Here is a 20,173-nt window from a genome sequence, read left to right on the forward strand (position 1 = left end):
GCACCTTTCATAAAAATAAAAAACAGAAATACCTTATTTACAAAAGTATTCAGACCCTTTGCTATGAGACTGGAAATTGAGCTCCAGTGCATCCTGTTTTCATTGATCATCCTTGAGATGTTTCTACAACTTGGAGTCCAAATGTGGTAAATTAAATGTATTGAACATGACTTGGAAGGGCACACACCTGTCTATATAAGGTCCAACAGTTGACAGTGCATGTCAGAGCAAGGAGTAAGGAATTGTCCATAAACCTCCAAGACAGGATTGTATTGAGGCACAGATCTGGGGAAGGGTACCAAAACATTTCTGAAGCATTGAAGGTTCCGAAGAACACAGTGGCCTTCATCATTCTTAAATGGAAGAAGTTTGGAACCACCAAGACTCTTCCTAGAGCTGGACGCTTGGCCAAACTGAGCAATCGGGGGAGAAGGGCCTTGGTCAGGGAGGTGACCAAGAACCCGATGGTCACTCTGACAGAGCTCTAGAGTTCCTCTGTGGAGATAGGATAACCTTCCAGAGGGACAAACATCTTCGCAGCACTCCACCAATCACGTCTTTATGGAGTGAAGACGGCCACTCCTCAGTAAAAGGCACATGACAGCCCGCTTGGAGTTTGCCAAAAGGCACCTAAAGACTCTTAGACCATGAGAAACAAGATTCTCTGGTCTGATGAAACCAAGATAGAACTCTTTAGCCTGAATGCCAAATGTCACGTATGGAGGAAACCGGGCTCCATCCCTACGGTGAAGCATGGCTGTGATGTGGGGATGTTTTTCAGGGACTGGGAGACTAGTCAGGATCGAGGCAAAGATGAGCGGAGTAAAGTACAGAGAGGTCCTTAATGAAAACCTCCTCCTCGAGCGCTCAGGATCTCAGACTGTGGCGATGGTTCACCTTTCAACAGGACAATGACCCTAAGCACACAGCCAAGACAATGCAGCAGTAGCTTTGGGACAAGTCTCTGAATGTCCTTGAGTGGCCCAGCCAGAGCCCGAACTTGAACCCGGGCTTGAACATCTCTGGAGAGACCTGAAAATAGCTGTGCAGCAATGCTCCCCATCTAACCTGACAGAGCTTGAGAGGATCTGCAGAGAAGAATAAGAGAAACTCCACAAATACAGGTGTGCCAAGCTTGTAGCGTCATACCCAAGAAGACTCGAGGCTGTAATCACTGCCAAAGGTGCTTCAACAAAGTACTGAGTAAAGGGTCTGAATACTTGTGTAAATGTGATATTTCAGTTTATTTTTTATAAATTAGAAAACATTTCTAAAAACGTATTTTTCCCTTGTCATTATGCGGTATTGTGTGTAGATTGATGAGAATATATATATATATATATATATATATATATCTAATCCATTTCAGAATAAGGCTGTAACCTAACAAAATGTGAAAAAAGTCAAGGGGTCTGAATACTTTCCGAAGGCACTGTATGTATGTGTGATTTATTGTTCTGGCTGAGGAACAGTCCTGCTGCCTGCTACTGGCTGAGAGGGTATACTCCGGCTATGATGGTAAGACACATACAGACCCTCTCTGTGATCTCTGTGTCTCTCTCAGCACTGTCGTATTGCAGTGAGTCTCATACACATACTAGAATACACATACATTCCATCCTAATGCCCATTCACACCCTAACACACACACACTGTCACGCCCTGACCTTAGAGAGCCTTTTTATGTCTCTATTTGGTTTGGTCAGGGTGTGATTTAGGGTGGGCATTCTATGTTTTGTTTTCTATGATTTTGTGTTTCTATGTTTTGGCCGGGTATGGTTCTCAATCAGGGACAGCTGTCTATCGTTGTCTCTGATTGGGAACCATAACCATACTTCCCTCCTTCCATTGTGGGTAGTGGCACTTAGCCCTGTAAGCTTCACGGTTGTTTTTCATTTCTTGTTTTGTTGGCGACATTTTAAATAAAAGAGAAATGTACGCTCACCACGCTGCACTTTGGTCCACTTCTTCCAACGACACCTGTGACAGAACTACCCACCACAAACGGACCAAGCAGCGTGGTCAGGAGGAGAGGACATGACGGAAACCTGAGAGGCAGCCCCAAAATATTTTTTGGGGGGGTGCAGATGACGTGGGCGTCGGTGCTGAGGGGTGAGTCCGAGACCAAGGAGGAATTCTTGGACCGTTTGAGCGTGGAGAGGTTGGCAGTGGAGAGGGATGAAAGCGTTTGGAGGAGTTGGAGTCTGGAGCAAGACAGTCGCTTTGAGGAGTGTGTGACCCTTCAGGCACCATGCTTTGCGGTTACACGTACTGTGTCACCGGTACGCATCCACAGCCCAGTGCGTCCTGTGCCAGCGCCCCACAGTTGCCGGGCTAGGGTGAGCATCCAGCCAGGATTGGTTGTGCCAGCTCTACACACCAGGCCTCCAGTGCGTCTCTCCACTGGCCTCCAGTGATGATCCATGGCAGGAAGACTCCAGTGATGATCCATGGCAAGAAGCTTCCAGTGAGGAGTCATGGCACGAAGCCTCCAGTGAGGATCCAGGGCACAAAGCCTCCAGTGAGGAGTCATGGCACGAAGCCTCCAACGACGGCCTCCAGTCCGGAGACTCCAGCGCCGGTCCCCAGCCCGGAGCCCCCAGCGCCGGTCCCCAGCCCGGAGCCCCCAGCGCCGGTCCCCAGTCCGGAGCCCCCCAGCGACGGTCCCCAGTCCGGAGCCCCCCAGCGACGGTCCCCAGTCCGGAGCCCCCCAGCGACGGTCCCCAGTCCGGAGCCCCCCAGCGACGGTCCCCAGTCCGGAGCCCCCCAGCGACGGTCCCCAAATAAAAAGAGAAATGTACTCTCACCACGCTGCACTCTGGTCCACTTCTTCCAACGACACTTGTGACACACACTCTACACAGTCTTTCATTTTCACACCATTCCTGTTTTCCTCCCCAGCCCCCAGGATCCCTTATGACAAGCGCATCTTCACCACAACACACACACAGCTGTCTGTTCCAGGACATGGACGAGAAGTGAGGTCATAAACAATCATACACAACACCTCATCTGTTTGAGTGCAAGGCTGATGTGCATTTTTAACTTCTAGTGTCCCTATCTGCAATAATGTGTAGGGGTGTTGTTTGTGTAATTGTAACCTCTGGTGTGTCCCTCAGGGCTGTTCCATTATTGGGGTACCTCCCCTAGGACCTGTTTGGAACCCGTGTTCTGCTGCACCTGCACCCCAGTGACCGGCCAATCATGCTGGCCATCCACCGCAAGAGTGAGACTCTCTTTGATTCAGACCGATCTGATTGGTTGATTTAGTATTACTTTCAAAACAGACCCTATATAACTAAAGTAAGTTTAGACTCAATGTGTGAATGGGGGTGTTTTTGTTGGTACTTTTTATCCCTTTTTATCCCCAATTTTGTGATCTCTAATTGGAAGTTACAGTCTTGTCCCATCGCTGCAACTCCCTTACAGACTCGGGAGAGGCAAAGGTTGAGAGCCATGCGTCCTCTGAAACAAGACCGTGCCAAGCTGTACTGCTTCTTGACACACTACTCGCTTAACACCGGAAGCCAGCGGCACAAAAGTGTCAGAGAAAACTCAGTACACCTGGCGACCGTGTCAGCGTACATGTGCCCAGCCTGCAACAAAAGTCGCTAGAGCGCGATGGGACAAGGACACAGCCCTGGATCAAACCCACATCTGTAGTGACGCCTCTAGCGATGCAGTGCTTTAGACCGCTGTGCCACTCTGGAGTCCTACTCAGTACTTTGTTGAACGCCTTTAGCAGCCTTGAGTCTTCTTGGGTATAACGATACAAGCTTGGCACACCTGTATTTGGGGAGTTTCTCTCAGTGCCTTAGACTGCTGCGCCACACGGGAGGCCAGTTCTCTTGGCATGTAAATAAGAGTTGAAAAGAAATCGACCCAACCCTTTTATGTAGCCAAAAACATACAGGGGTAGAAAGCATCGAATTACACACTCCTATACCCTGTCTGTCTCTCTAACAGTTCTGCAGTACGTGGAACAGCTTTTTGACCACTCAAACCGGTTCTGTGCGCCGAATAGAGAGTATGTCATCATAGATACCAGCTGGTCCAGCTTCGTCAACCCCTGGAGCCTTTGACATCGGCAGGCACAAAGTCTGCAAATTAGTCACACACACACACAAATTATAGGCAGTGACACATGAAAACTATATCAGGCCAGTGAGACATCACTGGAGTGTCAGTTATGCACCAGTGTTTTGAAATGTAATTTGACATTGTGTCTATGATGTTTCAGGGGTCCGGTAAATGAAGACGTGTTTGCAGTACCTATCGTCACAGAGGGGAAGTTAATGGACTCTGACATCCAGGAGATAACTGAGTGGATCCACAGACTGCTGCTGCAGGTCAGCACACAGACACACACAGATATACACACACACACACACACACACACACACACACACACACTTTACAATTCACATTATTTCTCACATGGCACTATCCTCTGTGTGTTTCTATAACAACACTGTTCCTCCTACAACCGATCCACAACATGGGCTCCATTGGTTACGGTAGCCATGGCAGCAATGGTTTCCACGAGCAGCTGCTGATTATGGGGTGGCCTAGCGAGACCAACAGGAACGCCCTTGAGAACAGGATTATGGTTGAGAAACCAGGCAAATCCAAGGTGAGTTGATGCCACACTCTGCATTTCTTCCCTGGTTGTTTTCAGTATTCTAAATCAATGTCTCATAATTTTCTCTGCTTGATCACTTGCTCTGTTTCTCTTCCCCACTCACACCATCTCTATCTGTGTGTGTTACAGAAAACAATTCAGGAGATCTGTAAAGGGGTCCACATGTTGAAGAGTCAGAACCAGCAGGTCTACTCTCCCTCCAAACCTGAATACAGGAAAACCACAGACAGTAAGTGGTGTGTGTGTGTTGGAGAATATTGACGGTTTTGAGCTTGTAAATGCGTGCGTGTGTATATGCACATGTCTGTGTGAGTGTCTTTGCTAACAGATGTGTGTCTCCAGCTGGAGCTTAGCAGCTGAAGAGTCCTGTGATGTTTCTGAAGGACTCAGCAGTGCCCCCTCTGCTGGTCAAGGACATTACTGCTACAGCTGCTGCCAGTGTGGATTAGGTCACCTACAAGGTATATACAGTATCTCCATCACACTGCTAAACGTCCCATAGAAACAATCACTCTAAAGCTTGATGTGTGAGCATAACTAATAGTAGTGTCTTCTTCACCCTCTTGTCCTTCAGATCCAGGCCTGTCTGAAGGCCCCTAAGAAGCTTTCCTCTGGTGCCGCCCCAGTGTTGGGAGGGCCCCTGGCTCTGCCCAGCAAGGCTGAGAGCGTGGTGTCAATCACCAGCCATTATAGCTATAGCAGCACCATCGTCCATGTAGGAGACAGGAAACGCCAGACAGAATATAGTGAGCATACACACAGGTTTCATTCTAATTGGCTGTTTCCTGTGATTGACCTCTCCAGAGATTGCTGAGAGTCCCGCCCCTCCACCGCTGCTAGTCAGTGTGGTATCCCCGCCCACCCAGGAGAAGGAGGCCTTTAAAAGGCTGAGGCTGACCAAGCAGGTGTTGTCAGTGCACACACCAGGAGGAGGAAGCCTTTCTCACCCACTGTAAGGAACTCCGCAACTCCAGAAACTTCCAGAAAGACTGCTCCACGTACCTGCACAGACCGAGAGGTCTGACCAACACCCAGGGTAAGCAAAATGCATAGTTACATACACACAGCATTGTGGAAATTTGGCTTTGGGAACATCTGAGATAGACGATAAGATCCATCTCATAGATATTCTTGACTGACTGTGTTGTGTGTCTTCTCTCCTCAGAAGCCACAGGTAGTGGGGACGTTGCTAAACAGAGCACGGGCAGGCACCGGGGCCTCCCCCGCTGCAGCCAAGATGGGCAGTCGAAATAAGAAATCCAAGAAGCCCAGTGTGAAGTGTCCTGACTCCACTGTAAACCCTGCCATCCCCGGCAGGGCCTGAAACGGACGCCCTGGTCCCCATTTGAAGTCTCCCAGTTCCAGGCCTTCTCTGTGCCCTACCCTGCCATGGTGCCAGGCTACCCCTGTCAGGCTACCCTGCTGCCCCTACCACCCCTGCCCAGATCACTCGCCCTGACCCCACTGTCTCCATTGGCTTTGGGGAGGGCCAGAGCAGCCAGGCTCCACCCACTGCTACACCATACCCTGCCCCTATCGTCACCCCCCCTGATCACCCCCCCCTATCATCACCCCCCTTGTGCCCAACTACCTATTCCCTCAGATGGGACAAATGGGACAAATAGGACAGATTGGTCAAATAGCCGCAGCACCTTCCTTCTTTCCTGACCAGCCCGCCTGCAAGCCCCAACCCACCCACCTTTCCCAGGACAGATGGCCTACACAACCGTGCCAGCCCTCCTTCCCACTGCAGGCTCAGTTTGTCCCCCAGGATTCCTAACCCACGAAAGCCCCGGCCATGGATACCAGAGAGGGGGCAGTGTCCCGCTGCTCCATCCCTTCCTCCACTGGCCGGGAGCCGGCTGCGTCTCCCCCACTGTTTGAGTGTCGCTGCAGCTCTCCCCTGCAGCTCAACCTGCTGCAGCTAGAGGACAGCATGGCACCCCATAGTGGGGCTCCAGGGAGCAGTATAGCAGCAGAGAAGTGTCTGGCAGCTCAGCCTGAGGAGGACCCTACAGCAGGCGAGACACCTGTTATAGAAGAGGAGAGGATGTGTTATAAATTTAAGCAATAAGGCCCGAGGGGGTGTGGTATATGGCCAACATACCACGGCTAAGGGCAGCCATGCGGCGTTTCTGGAAACAGCCAATAGCCATGGTATATTGGCCGTTTATATTGCAAGCTCTGGTTCCGGGTTCAACGGCAGGGGAACGGACGTCCAGCAGTGCCTCTGGCAGCATGAACGGTCAGTGCAAACACAGCAGTCATCCATACCTGTAATTGGCTATTAGCTAATTCAAAAACCCATGTTGGTAACACTATGAAGAATACCTAAGTAGATGAGAAGCACAGTTGTTAATCATTTCTAACAGAGCTATCTCTCTGTGTGAACAGGGACATCCAGAAGGTGTTGAGGGAGGACCAGCAGAGACTGAGACTGATGCAGAAGAGCCAGACACATTTCTCCTCTGTCCAGCGGAGGGAGCTAGTGAAGGAACAGCCCTGGGTGAGGATGGGGGTTCTGCCCAAGGCCATCAACGTCAAGGTACGTCAAACATCTGGCTTCACACACACACACCTCTCACACACAAACAAATGTACCTCCCACTCAAACACACATGCACACGTACACACACACACACAGATGTGCCTATGTCGTCATGTGGGTCAATACTGTACTAACCTACACGCATCCTTGAATTTTATCAGGATGTTTGTACTGTGAAGACTTGGCCTCAGCCCCTATTGAGGAGGACTTTTCTGATATGGAGGAAGAGGAGGGGGACTCACAGGAAAAAAATGGTCTGCGTGTCAGAAAAGGCCAGGGCCGATTTGTCGTCCCAGTCTGCCCCTGGCAGTCAGACTTGAACAAAACAGGGAAATTCAGACACATACAGTGCATTCAGGAAGTATTCAGACCCCTTTACTTTTTCCATATTTTGTTACGTTATAGCCTTATTCTAAAATAGATTGAATAGTTTTTTTTGTGCCTGGCAAAATCAGTCTGCCTGGCAACCGGCCGTGATCGGGAGTCCCATAGGGCGGCGCACAATTGGCCCAGCGTTGTCCTGGTTAGGGTTTGGCCAGGGTAGGCCGTCATTATAAATAAGAATTTGTTCTTAACTGACTTGCGTGGTTAAATAAACAAATTAAAACTACCATACCCCTTTAAAAGGTACTTACATGTTTTGTCTTTCCCATTTATCCTCTGAATGGCACACACACTGGAGGCTTAAATCATTCTTTAACCTGTCTCCTCCCCTTTATCTACACTGATTGAAGTGGAATTAACAGGTGACATCAATAAGGGATCATAGCGTTCACCTTGATTCACCTGGTCAGTCTATGTCATGGAAGGAGCAGGTGTTCTTAATGTTTTGGACACTCAGTGTATATTTGTCTCACTGTTACTTTGAGAAGCTGATATTTTAGCACAGTCCATTGCTGTTTTGTAGGCGCTTTCCCCCTAGTGTTAATTCATCTGGACAGGTAAGGGTTTGTTTTGTTGTGATGGTGATCCATGGGGTTTTCACTCTATTTTACTTGAATGTGGGCTATAATAACATTTTAAGGCTGGAACCTGATGAAGAAGGCCAAAACTCAGATGGTAAGATTGTGTGACTATTGTTCAAAAGCAGCAGGCAATTTCGAATATCGACAGATCGGCTCCTCTGACTCAAATCAGTGTAGTCAATGGGAGGATTATCTGTTTATGAGTGTTGTGCGTGTGAAAACATCAAACAGATCAGGGAAAGCGCACAATAAACTGTCAGAGCGGATGAAGGGCTAGGCTGAGGCGTTCTGTTGTTAGATCAGTGACTGTTCTTCAGAGTCAGACAGTTGATAGGAGAGACGCATCCAAGGATGGAATGGGAGTCCCAGGGGATCCGTATCAACGCCATATGCTCTCATTCACGTTTGAAATCCTCATGCCAACTGACACCGGCCACTAACCTTTAACCCCGGAATTCAAATTCACCGTCACGAACCCTCAGCTGATGCGTTTGGATGCTGAGCAATTGTTATTTTGCCCTTGTCATTCACGGATCGCTAAAACTAATTTTGTAATGTCGTCGTGATTTTAGATGAATGGTGATGGTGCGCCATTAGGATAATGATGGGAAACAGGCCCGGGGTCCCTGTTTTGATGCAAAATATTACTTTATGCACATTTGGGACTATGGGTTTACCAAGCAACAACGGGCTTTGGGAAACTAATGGGGAAAATGGCTCATGATACATTACAAATGTATTTGAATTGGTGTTATAATAAACTATATAATAGTTTTGTTATAGCCTAAGTTCTTTGTTTGTCATTCTTTCGGCCCACACTTATTTAAAAATGTCATTTGACAGGTGCAAAGGTGAACCAAAGATATAGGCTACTGTGTCTGTGTCAGTATCTTTCAACTCCCCGACTTTGTCGCCATTCTGTCAAATGGTAGCATGCCGATCCAAAGCTTTGATCAGTGTATCCTCCTCTGCTTCCATGCCCGCTGTTCACACCTCGTCAAATTCGAGGCACAGGTGTGAGAACAGCTTCAAGCCCCATGCGGCTGCTCAGCGCTAATCCGACTTGTCAGCCATTCCTTCATCAAAAGCTGACAACAGTCTGTAAATCTATTAATGTGGATTTGACAAGAAATTAACATCCGTAATGAATGTATTTTTCAGTAAACGTTTTTCTTTTATGTAAGAAACGCCAAAAGTGCCCGTTGTTGCAAAATCACCCAGCCACCCATCAATGGTTTTTCCAGTGCTGTGATCTTCTTTATTGGTGGCACTCATTAGTGCCCAGTCGGTTTATTGTACTTGTGATTGAAACTTGTCTGTCTAAGCAAATCGATGAGCAAAAGATGTTGAACTTGTGTTCATATTCCACGGTGAGCTATGCATGATAGCCTAGTCTATCTAGCCCATAGGCAGGCCTGTCATGTTCCTATCCGTAGTAGATACGCAGGTAACCCGATTGCGGTTTCATGGTCAACGGGCCAAGTAGGCTAATGGCTTTGGAAAGCTGCACGCAATTATTATGGTTTAGCGTTAATATTCAATAGAAGGCATTGGAAATGGAAGCGCGCAGCACTTTGTAGGCTACTTTGGGCACACGTTATTTCAAGTCAATATTTGGGTATATGGTGATTAGAATCGTACATAAATGTGCCTTTTAAAATTATGTCAAGGAACTGTAGTGGTGGTGCTGGTTTATACAACCGACCGTGGACAGGATCTAACGTTGCTCTGTAGAATATGGCAACCATTGTACCTGACGTGTTACCAGTGACACTTGGTGTGGCAGGGACATCAGAGGTGCGACTTTAACCAGGTATTGGCGTTGCTTTCCACTGCACTAGCGGAACCTTTCATGTGAGCACAGGACGCGAAGCGCGCCTTTGTACTCTAGGAGAGGACGCCTGTGGGGGAGAGGACGCCTGTGGGGGAGAGATTTAGAAATTGAACGTGGCTGAACTGGACGCGACACAGACCTTATAATTTATTCGACTGAAATGAGATGATTATGGAATCGCTCGATCATGTTTTATTACATGTTCTAAATGACAGGCCTATCACAAATGTATCTTTCAATATTGACTTCTGCATTATGCATGGACTGTTTCCATGTGCTTTAAAAAATAATGAATGAATAAAATGCCTCGAACACAGGATTTTGATTATGGGAGTGTGGCACTGGCCTCTTTTCATAGGCTTATCATTTTGTTTCACTGCGTTTTTAGCAATTGGATAATAACCTGACTAGCAAGAGGCCTGTAAGTGTTGTTAGTTTATGTTTCAGGCTGCAGTTCCTCTTAATTGCTTTTATGTTTGTCAATTGGGCGATTCAATTACCATGTGATATTAGGTACTCTACCAATTGTTTAAAATGTTGTGCAAACAGACGTCAAGTCATTCTAGCCTGAAATTCCTTTTAACTGGTTTACTTTGAGTCGTTCTGTAAGATGGTGTAAACAAAAACAAGCACAATTTATACACGAAGATAGTCATTTTCATTAAATTATTTTATTAATCACATTGACATTTTTTGGGACAAAACATTCTACACATTGTTACAGCGTCAAGTGGTTGGGGGGAAATATAAGCGTTTCTCTTGAAGGTTAAATGGCGAAAAAACTATAGGCTACACGCCCAATGGCCTTTTTTCTTCACTGGAAAAAAAAGATTTATAGCCTATTTAAGTCATTGCCGAAGTATTTCGGTCTCTAAAAGAGCTTTTATTATGCAAATCCTCTATACATAATGAGATATTTACAAAAACAAATATGAGCAGTTCTCAATTGCGTAATAGCAGGAAGTGAATTTCCGGCGATATGCGCTTTCCAGGTAACAGACGATGTCACAGCCTGGGGCCAGGTAGACTCCAAACTATTCTATTAAATCCCAAAGGCAGACAGTTGACCAGTACGGGCCACTACCAGGGCCTCCACATTGATTTGGAGTAGGTGATGGTGGGCATGTTCTGGGCTTCTTGGTTCTCCAGTGCGTCGGTAGCGCGCTGGTTGTGCTCGCTGTCTGTCTCGTACAGGTCAGAGCACAGGTCCTCACTGGAGGTGTTGGAGGCGGCGGGGGAGAGGGCCGAGGAAGAGCCGCTGGCTATACTTCTGCATCCAGGTGAGGCTAGGGCCACGCTCACTGCCTCGCCGGCTGACCAAGTGCTGCCGTTGTTGCTGGAAGTGTCCGATATTATATCCATAACCATGTCCTGGAAGTGGTCCTCGTTCAAGGGCATACACTCCAGCAGGTGGTTCAGTAGCTCGGCTGCCACCGTCGCGTCTATCCCGGGACAGTTGGACACAAACATATGGACCTCATGCATGCACTGGATGTAGCCTGCTGCAAACCTCTCGCTGGCCTCCCGGTTCATGATGTCAGTCTCTGAGGAAGATATTAAATTAGACCTACTGAAATTAAATTGCACTCCCACAGTCGGCGTTATGTTAAGCCGCACCTGATATGGGCCTAAATGCACTTTGATGAGTGGAGGAAAGGGTCAATGGTCTGGTCTGTACCATTGCTCACTGCTTACCTTGGGGACGATCCTTGAGAATGTGCTCCACTTTTTTCACCGTCATCTCCAGAACCTCTGCATTCTCCACCTTTGACTGAAGCCGAGGGGAGACGAAGTGAAAAATATTAGATTTAATTCGCTTCTATTGTATGACCGGTATTATTGCAGAGGCTACGCTCAAGCCAATAAGCGCAGCCGCGCCAGGTGAGTCTATAGCGGGGTAGGTGCGCCAAACTCACGTCGGTGTCAGCGAGCAAGGTCCGAAGCTCCTGCAAACTCTCATTGATACGAGCACGCCTCTTCTTCTCCACCAAAGGTTTTCTAGCCTGTAACAATGACACACAGGCCAGTTAGTACGTTGTACCAATGTAATAACTGCATTACTAGGGTAGGCTACTCTATAGAATGAGATCAGCGACACAACAACCACAGATGCCCCTTACCTTTCTATCCCCTTTATTAATCCCGTAGTAGTCATCCTCATCCATGCCAAATCCGTTCTTGATGTGCAGAGCCGAGGGGGCCATGTTGGTTTTGAGCCCGAGTCGTGCAGTCAGTCTGAGATCCCAGTTTGTATTCCACTGCTATTTTCCCGATCCGTGAAAGAGAGCAGCTGGCAAACGGAACCGGTCAGAGAGAATTTATACACGACAGGCGAGACGCTCTATGATTATTGTACAATCTTCGCGAGACGTACTGCTGGCACTATAGAACTGTTGTAGGTATTTATAAGGACTCATTTGCATATGAATGTGTGGTTTGTCTGCACTCTAGCCAGGGGACAACAGAGCACACACCGCGAGAGCCAATCAAAGCCCTCTCCTTTGTCTTCCGCCAGCCCTTTCTGCGCGGTGAGAATCAGTAGTGGTCACAAGTAATCTTTTGGGTTTGCGTATCTGGCGACAGTGTTTTTTGTTGTTGTTGATCAACCGTAGGCTATTCACTTAGGCTACTGTTTAAGAAATAATGACAATTTTGGAGAAAAAAAGTAGCCTACAAGTGCATTGCATGGTAATAACAACGTATGTAACTTATAACATGTTTATTAGACAGCTATTGGCATCTTCCATCTTGTTATCTGTTTGTGTCCTCCATAACTGCACATTATAGCCTACATTCTGTGAAAGGAAATAGGATGGGGTGCAGGCTGCTATCACAAATTATATACCCATTCAGTGGGTCATCAAAGCTCCAATGTGTCCAATGTATTTCACTAGGTAGACCAATAGGACTATTTATGGCATAACACAGAGAGATATTATGCAGATGTGTCAAAAAAAAAAAAAAAGACATTTTAGTGGCGTGGAGTATTTGTAATATATTTTTCATTACAAATCCTGACAATCTGCTGATTATCTCAAGACTCTGTCATTTTTCTCTCTTTATTTTCTTGCCCTACCCAGTACCATTTTTCGTATGTCCCTGTGCAATGCTCAGAAGATTTTCCCAGTGCGGGTTCTCCGATGTAACGCGATGCCTTCAGTTGGCAGCTGCTGGCGGAGGCCCCTTGGCCTAAACTGAATCAGACTGGGAATTAAAGGCCCTTCCCCAAAGAAAGCGACAGGTGTTAGCCTGCCCCTCATTTGTTCTCTCACTTCTTTGGTGACTTCTGGTTTGGGTGCAACTGCACTCTCAGATGCCCCATTCCCTTAAAACGCACAGAAGAAATAAGTACAAAAAAAAAATACTAAATAGACCCTAGTTTTAAATGTTCATCTTTAGAGTTCATGCATGTTTATATTTGCTCATCCCTTACAGTTAACAAAATAACTGCAGGCTTATTTTCAAGAACATTTGGGTTATTATGGTTGAGTTTACAGAGGCAGCCCAATTCTGATCTTTTGCACCATTATTGGCAAAAGAGCTGATCTGGTTGGCCAAAAGACGTACGAGTGTAAAAAGATCAGAATTGGGCTGCCAATGTAAAAACAGCCTATGTTATGTCTAGAAATGGACTTATATCCATTAGCCAAATTTCGTTGTGGGTGTGTGCACTATTATTTTATGCACAATTGTCTATTTGTTTACGTCTGATAGAAGTGTTCAACCTTCTGGTCTTGTTGCATGTATTGTGTATGTATACAGCGCATTGTCATGCAAATTACCAATACACAATAGCGCATTTGTGTCTATCTAAACCAGCACCAAAATGTGTCATGTCACTAAATTCTCCAGGTAAACAACATGATTCCATTACGAGTGAGTTTTATGCACAAGATTTTCGCTACAGCAATTAGGCATCAGTAAAATATCTACAACCTAAATGAAGGCTGTGTCCAGAGGCTTTGAAGTGGAGGGGTTTGGCACCTCGCCACCCCACGCTCCGCTCCAGATCTCCTCTTAATGGTCTGGACTGGGGAGAGAGCAGCTGTCTCGGTCCGCTTTTGTTCGAGAACCCGCAGAGGGACCGGGCGCCCCTCTCCATCTTCTCTCTTCTCTCCCTTCTCTGCCACCACCCGGCGGCTTCATTAGCTCTGTGGCCAATTATTATGGGTTTATAGTCAGGAGGAGATAGGCCATTTACTACAGCAACGTTTTCAATTTTCGAATTCAATCATTTAAAAAAATGCCTGTGGATTTGTCAGGATTTTTAAAATTCACAATTGAATGAGTGGCGCAGCGGTCTAAGGGACTGCATCTCAGTGCAAGAGGCGTCACTGCAGTACCTGGTTCGAATCTAGGCTGCATCACATCCGGCCGTGATTGAGAGTCCCATAGGGCGGTGCACAATTGGCACAGCGTCGTCCGGGTTTGGCCGGGGTTTTCCGTCATTGTAAATAAGAATTTGTTCTTAACTGACTTGCCTAGTTAAATAAAGGTTACATTTATAAAAACATGTTTTTAATTGTAAACAAATAATGGTTTGCCTATACTGTACTTAAATATTTATAAACGTGTTTCCTTCCACTTCAAGTCCAGTAGGGTGTACACAAATATTGCCAGCGATCAACCCCCTGTCATCTAACCACAGCCCAATTCTGATCTTTTTCACTAATTGGTCTTCTGACCAATCAGATCACCTCTGAAAAAGATCTGACGTGATTGTTCAGAAGAGCAATTAGTGGAAAAAAGTTGAAAATTGGGCTGCAGGTGTAAACACTAGAAACCACCGACCTAATTTCCTCACCACACCAACAACAACATTATTAGGGCGATGGGCCAACACGGGCGGCCAGAACAGATTCAATGTGCCTTGACATAGATTATACAAGTGTTTGGAACTCTATTGGAGGCATGCAACACCATTATTCAACGATACATTCCGTAAATTTGTGTTTTGTGCTGCTCCAGAATCTCCCATAAATTGGGTTGAGCGCTGGTGACTGACACACACCCGTTAAACCTGCTATGCTCCTTTGAGACCCCTTCTTCAAAGTCACTGAGATCTCTTCTGGCCATGGTAGCCAAAATAATAGGCAAATGGACATTTTTATACATGACCCTAAGCATGATGGGATGTTAATTGTGTAATTAACTCAGGAACCACACCTGTGTGGAAGCACCTGCTTTCAATATACTTTGTATCCCTCATTTTACTCAAGGCTTTCCTTCATTTTGTAAGTTCTGTCCTACTGGACTAGGTAATTTATTTAATATTACTGAAACCATTTTCTTATATTCCTTCACATTGCAAGCAAGAGTATAATATGACATATTATACCATTTTTAATTGTTTATAAATGCACAATAATACTGTAGCAGCTGTAGGCCTCAGCATCATTCATATCTTTTAACATGGGTTTATCTCATCATGTTGATAGGATCAAAACCTTTCTATATAAGAGAGAAAGTGTGTGTGTTTTTGTGCGTGTGCACGAGCACAGGTGTGTACAAATAAAATTGATAACATCTACAGAAATTCCATACACTTTTATTAATATTGGTTAGTAATATACAACAAAGGGAGCAGTACAAAAACTATTTGTGACTAGAGCTAAGAAGCTAAATGTTTTATCTTATTATTCAATAAATAAAGATGTTAATACAATAAATACAAGAGAAATATTAATAAGAGCCTTCTACAATGCAGGCTACGGAAAGTAGACTTCGGAGAGGAAGTACTGAGAGGTCTGTTTTATATATCACACCTAGATCAGAAACGCAACCGCCCCACAATCCAAAACAATGTCTTCTGAGTAGCATATCTATAAGATACATAACAGAGGAGGGTCTAACATAGGGATCCAGCACACACCCAGAGGGCCAGTTTAGTTTACCAGGGCCTCCACATCTCCAGCATGCCCAGGTGGGGGCTCCCAGGCAGGAGCAGGGGCTTGTCCTGGGGCCCCACCACATGGCACAGTGGCCCCTCCATCTGGCCCTGCCTCCCAGACCTGGGGTCCCCTCTGATGGGTGTAGTGGGGGCTCCTGGCCCCTGGCTGGGTGGGGGGGCGTCAGGCCTGAGGTTGTGGTTGGCCTGAGAGGGGGGCTCTTTGCTTGAGCGGGGCAGGGATTTGAGCAGGTGGTTGAGCAGGCGGGAGCCCAATGTTTTGTCCATCCACTCGCAGCTGAGCAGCATGTTGTGGACCTCGTGCATGCACTGGATGTAGCCTGTGCTGTACTTCTGCTGTGCTTCCAGGCCTAAGGTGGGGTCTGCTGTGGAGGGGAGGAGACACTGGGTCAAACATGGGTCATAGCACAATCTGTTGGTGGCAGGATGTATTGCACCCAGACTGGCCTATTAACCAAAATAAATTTGTATAATGCATTTCTTAATCCTGAAAGGGGAGCACATTTTTTTTTTGCCTTAACACCACACACCTGATTCCACTAATCAAATGTTTAAATGAGTTGATTAGTGGAATCCCTTTGGGTCCCCAGGATTAAGAAACACTTGTTTTATGTTGAAACCAAGAGAAAATATGGAGAAAACCACAATTAATACAACTATGAGTACTAATACTCAAAAAGTATTATTCTCATCAGGCAACATAGTACTGTTATTCAATAACTGATGAAAATACTCCCACCAGTCTCCGTAACTACTTTCTAACGTGCCGATTAGGCCCCCAACTGCTTACATACATTATTGGACGCAGGCACAACTTTGAAAACTCACTTATGTTTCTTCCGTTAAGTCACTTCATTGGACACTTACCACTGAATTTATGGGTCTGAACATTCTGCAGGTGTTTCACTGTCATCTCTAGAATGTCCGCCTTTTCAAGTTTCGATTGCTGTTGGGGGAAAATGGAAAGTTAGTGTCAAGAAATAACTTACATTGCGTCTTTCACTCTCCATATAATTGAGCATTTATAACAATTAAAATACAGTGTGTATATAGGCCTACTCACGTCAAGACTGAACGCCCCGACGACCGTTTCTTTCAGCTGATCCAAGCAGTTATTAATCCTCTCCCGTCTTTTCCTCTCAATGAGCGGCTTGCGCAACTAGAGATGGAAAGCGATAGGTTAATGGCGACCAGATACAGACACAAACTGGACCAGATGATCACTAAGCGTGAGCATCTCCGAAGAAAGACACATGTTGATGCTTAAGTTTATCTATCGACGGGGACGAAGGCAATACCTTTCTCTCCTCCTTGGCACTCGAGTGTCTCCCCACGTTGTGCGCCATGGCGCTGGTTGTCATCTCTCCTTTACGCTCGGTATAGTTGTATATGGAGTATAGCTCTCCTCTCCCGGCTGAGTCTAGGATCTGTCTGTAAGGCCCTCCGCGCGGCGCACCCCTCTTATTTATAGGGAATAATTAGCATGTGAATGCTCGAGCTCTTTGGCTGAGGTATTTTCCCACACACGGTGTCGCTCCCATCAGTCAGGGATGACAGGTCACTGCCTCTTTTCAATAGCCGAGGTACCAGCCCTGCAAAAAAATACAAGCGACAGATGTCCAGCCTGAAACCATGCACCCCCCATCGACTCCGCTCTCTGCCCCCCCCCCCCCCCGACTCCGCTCTCTGCCCCCCCCCCCCCCCCCCCCCCCCCCCCCCCCCCCCCCTCTGCTCCCTCCTCTCTCTCTCTCTCTCTCTCTCTCTCTAGTGAAGCAAAGCGCACGGGTCCCCTCAGGATTGTCATTCCCAGGGCCGAACAAGAGTGTGTAATTACCGTGGTTACACCAGGGACCCCCTTGGCCATTCATGCCAATGAGCTGGGAAAGCATTAGGCCTACCCGAGAAAAGGCGAAACCTATCCCCTGAAGTTTCACACAGAAAAATACCCACAACGCCTAGTGGCCCTGTGGTCATTGTTATCAGTCTGTGTCGGTGTCGATACTAACAAGTGCTCAGGGAAGTGTTGATGCTGAGAAACTAGTGATTAAATCCCGAGTGAAGAGTAGGACTAAACTAATTGCTCTAAGAATTTAAGCCACAAGCCTACAGTATAACGAAAAGTGTTCATATTTTAAATTGAATGTAGCCTATGTTTCTCCTGAGATATAGCCGAAATTATGTTCGCGCAATATGACTGGAAAACCTATTGGCAATTACACTCAAAGTTAAAGAAGCTTATTTCAAACTATTTTCAACTCTGCCCTGGTTTAGCAATTCAGTAGGTCTAGGCTACTCAACGAATTATCAACAGGAGGTCAGGTTTCATTCGAATTAATTGATTAAAATTCAATACATCGATTGCAGGTGTTTTATGTTCTGAATTTCGTTGAAATAAAATGAAATCCCTTCACCTAATGGTTTTGGGGGATATGGGTGGGGGTAAATGAGCCTAATTCCACATGAATTCCGATGCTCTTTGAGTTGTCTAATATCGACAAGGACAAATTACTTCAATATCCTTTCGGATATTGATCATGGCTTATTATTAATCAATATACTTTTCTTATTTTTTTAAATGTACAACTTTTGTTAACTTAAGCCAGATACAGGAAGCGTTTTAAAACTGTACCCTAAACATATATTGTCAACTTTTTCTAACTCATTGAGTCAGGGAGAGCAGATGTCAGAGTGACCACGCAGACAGATGTCACACCCGCGCGCTGGCCCTGTGTTTGACTTGAGCCACGCGACTGTCAGGCGAATGCTCGAACGTGGGAAACTCCGCCGAACAATAGGCGGTATTCAGCCGAACCTAATCACCATGAAGAGAGTAATAACCCTGTGGAAGAAGAAGTGGACGGTCCAGCCCGGGAGAAGGCTCTCTCTCAGTGAGCCCCGGAGCAGGAGGTGACTAATGGGAAGTTAAGGCAGGTGCGCCCTGACCCCTGGTTTTCGGGCAGGTGTGTGATCATCACAATGAAGCGTCAGTATAAGCAATAGTCTATGTGTGGTCCTTGACCACACAATACATTTTGATATCACATTGTTATGCATAAGACTAACATATGGGCCTATTTGTGAATGCAACAGGTATTAGTATAACACTTGTTGAATTTGTCAACATGAAACAGTGTAGCCTAATGTGGTCAATTCGAATTGAAGGCAGTCAATTCAATAAGTAATTTGAATTTATAATACAACAATTTAAAATCTTTGGAAAATGAATAGCTTCTACTTTTCAGTTTATTGAGAAACCATTGAAAATAAATAAGACATTTTCAATAATTGAATTGAAATTTCAGTTTACTTCCAATTGCCTGAATGACTGTCATCAATTAGAATTTACCCAAACCCTGAATGGTAGCCTATTAACAATACAAGAGATGTCCAAACAGGTTAACTCATTTTTGCATAGGCATTGGATGATATTGTTGTTTTTTTTATTGGAAGGATTACTGTAGGCTAAAAGGAGTGTGATCCTCAGAGCCGTAATAAATAACTAACCTTCAGTGGGTAGTTGGCAATGACAGGCGGACAAGTGTGCATCAGCGAAGCTTTGAATAAGTGTACCGATTTGAGTCCATTTTCTAAACCACAAATCCAATCTATAGGCCTATAGAGTCACAATGGGTGGCCTGTGGCTGATGAATACAGTGAGTGGTGGGGTTTCTTTTGAAACTCCAGAAAACTTGGGCGACTTTTGGGGAGGCCTATAACCATACAAAGGCCAATGGCACATCTAGCCACGCGACCCCCAGTCAGCCGCCTGTCGCTTATCACTAGGAAACGTCCTTCAGAGGGTCACACATAAAGACCCCACGGTCGCAGAGCATGCATTCTCTTCCAGAGAGCAGCAAAGTCTCACCAAAAGAAAAACTTGCTACATGCGCTGGACTATATAGCCTAACAAGGCAATTAGATTTTAGTGGGTCAAATTTTTATATAGGCCTATGTAACAGTATAACTTTAGACCGTCCCCTCGCCCATACCCGGGCGCGAACCAAGGACCCTCTGCACACATCAACAAAAGTCACCCAAAAAGCCGCGGCCCTTGCAGAGCAAGGGGAACTACTTCTTCAAGGTCTCAGAGCAAGTGACGTCACCGATTGAAACGCTATTTAGCGCGCACCACCGCTAACTAAGCTAGTTGTTTCACATCCGTTACACTTACCTAATTGATCCAATAGCCTATCCTAACCTACATTAGTCTATTCAATGTTGGAGTGTCAATTTCGAGTTGTGACATTTTTGTGGAGGCTCTATAATAGGAACTTCT

At 46.0% G+C, this 20,173-nt stretch overlaps 2 protein-coding genes and 1 pseudogene across 2 annotated transcripts; 1 reads left to right on the forward strand and 2 right to left on the reverse strand.

Moving 5' to 3' along the window:
* Positions 1 to 7,879, forward strand: part of LOC110507191 — a 41,930-nt pseudogene extending 34,051 nt beyond the window's left edge.
* A 2,761-nt stretch (positions 7,880 to 10,640) lies between these two features.
* Positions 10,641 to 12,453, reverse strand: LOC110507961 (transcription cofactor HES-6). Its single transcript, XM_021588387.2, has 4 exons — positions 12,110 to 12,453; positions 11,906 to 11,992; positions 11,685 to 11,760; positions 10,641 to 11,533 (listed from the first exon to the last, which is right to left on the reverse strand). The coding sequence occupies exons 1-4, from the start codon at positions 12,191 to 12,193 to the stop codon at positions 11,070 to 11,072; spliced, it is 711 nt and encodes a 236-aa protein (XP_021444062.1). The 5' UTR covers positions 12,194 to 12,453; the 3' UTR covers positions 10,641 to 11,069.
* Positions 12,454 to 15,517: 3,064 nt separating this feature from the next.
* Positions 15,518 to 17,353, reverse strand: LOC110507960 (transcription cofactor HES-6-like). Its single transcript, XM_021588386.2, has 4 exons — positions 17,196 to 17,353; positions 16,961 to 17,056; positions 16,765 to 16,843; positions 15,518 to 16,262 (listed from the first exon to the last, which is right to left on the reverse strand). The coding sequence occupies exons 1-4, from the start codon at positions 17,256 to 17,258 to the stop codon at positions 15,880 to 15,882; spliced, it is 621 nt and encodes a 206-aa protein (XP_021444061.1). The 5' UTR covers positions 17,259 to 17,353; the 3' UTR covers positions 15,518 to 15,879.
* Positions 17,354 to 20,173: the final 2,820 nt, after the last annotated feature.

This window comes from Oncorhynchus mykiss, chromosome 27 (genome assembly GCF_013265735.2).
Source record: "Oncorhynchus mykiss isolate Arlee chromosome 27, USDA_OmykA_1.1, whole genome shotgun sequence".
NCBI lineage: Eukaryota > Metazoa > Chordata > Actinopteri > Salmoniformes > Salmonidae > Oncorhynchus > Oncorhynchus mykiss.

Bases quoted from the DNA above. Each gene is read 5' to 3' on its own strand.
- LOC110507960 (XM_021588386.2), bottom strand. From the start codon at position 17,258: ATGACAACCAGCGCCATGGCGCACAACGTGGGGAGACACTCGAGTGCC. The intron at 17,057-17,195 runs GTATTGCCTTCG...TTCCATCTCTAG, and splicing joins GTGCCAAGGAGGAGAGAAAG to TTGCGCAAGCCGCTCATTGA. The intron at 16,263-16,764 runs GTAAGTGTCCAA...TCCCCTCCACAG, and splicing joins TCAGACCCATAAATTCAGTG to CAGACCCCACCTTAGGCCTG.
- LOC110507961 (XM_021588387.2), bottom strand. From the start codon at position 12,193: ATGGCCCCCTCGGCTCTGCACATCAAGAACGGATTTGGCATGGATGAG. The intron at 11,993-12,109 runs GTAAGGGGCATC...TCATTGTTACAG, and splicing joins TTAATAAAGGGGATAGAAAG to GCTAGAAAACCTTTGGTGGA. The intron at 11,761-11,905 runs GTGAGTTTGGCG...CCTCGGCTTCAG, and splicing joins CCTTGCTCGCTGACACCGAC to TCAAAGGTGGAGAATGCAGA.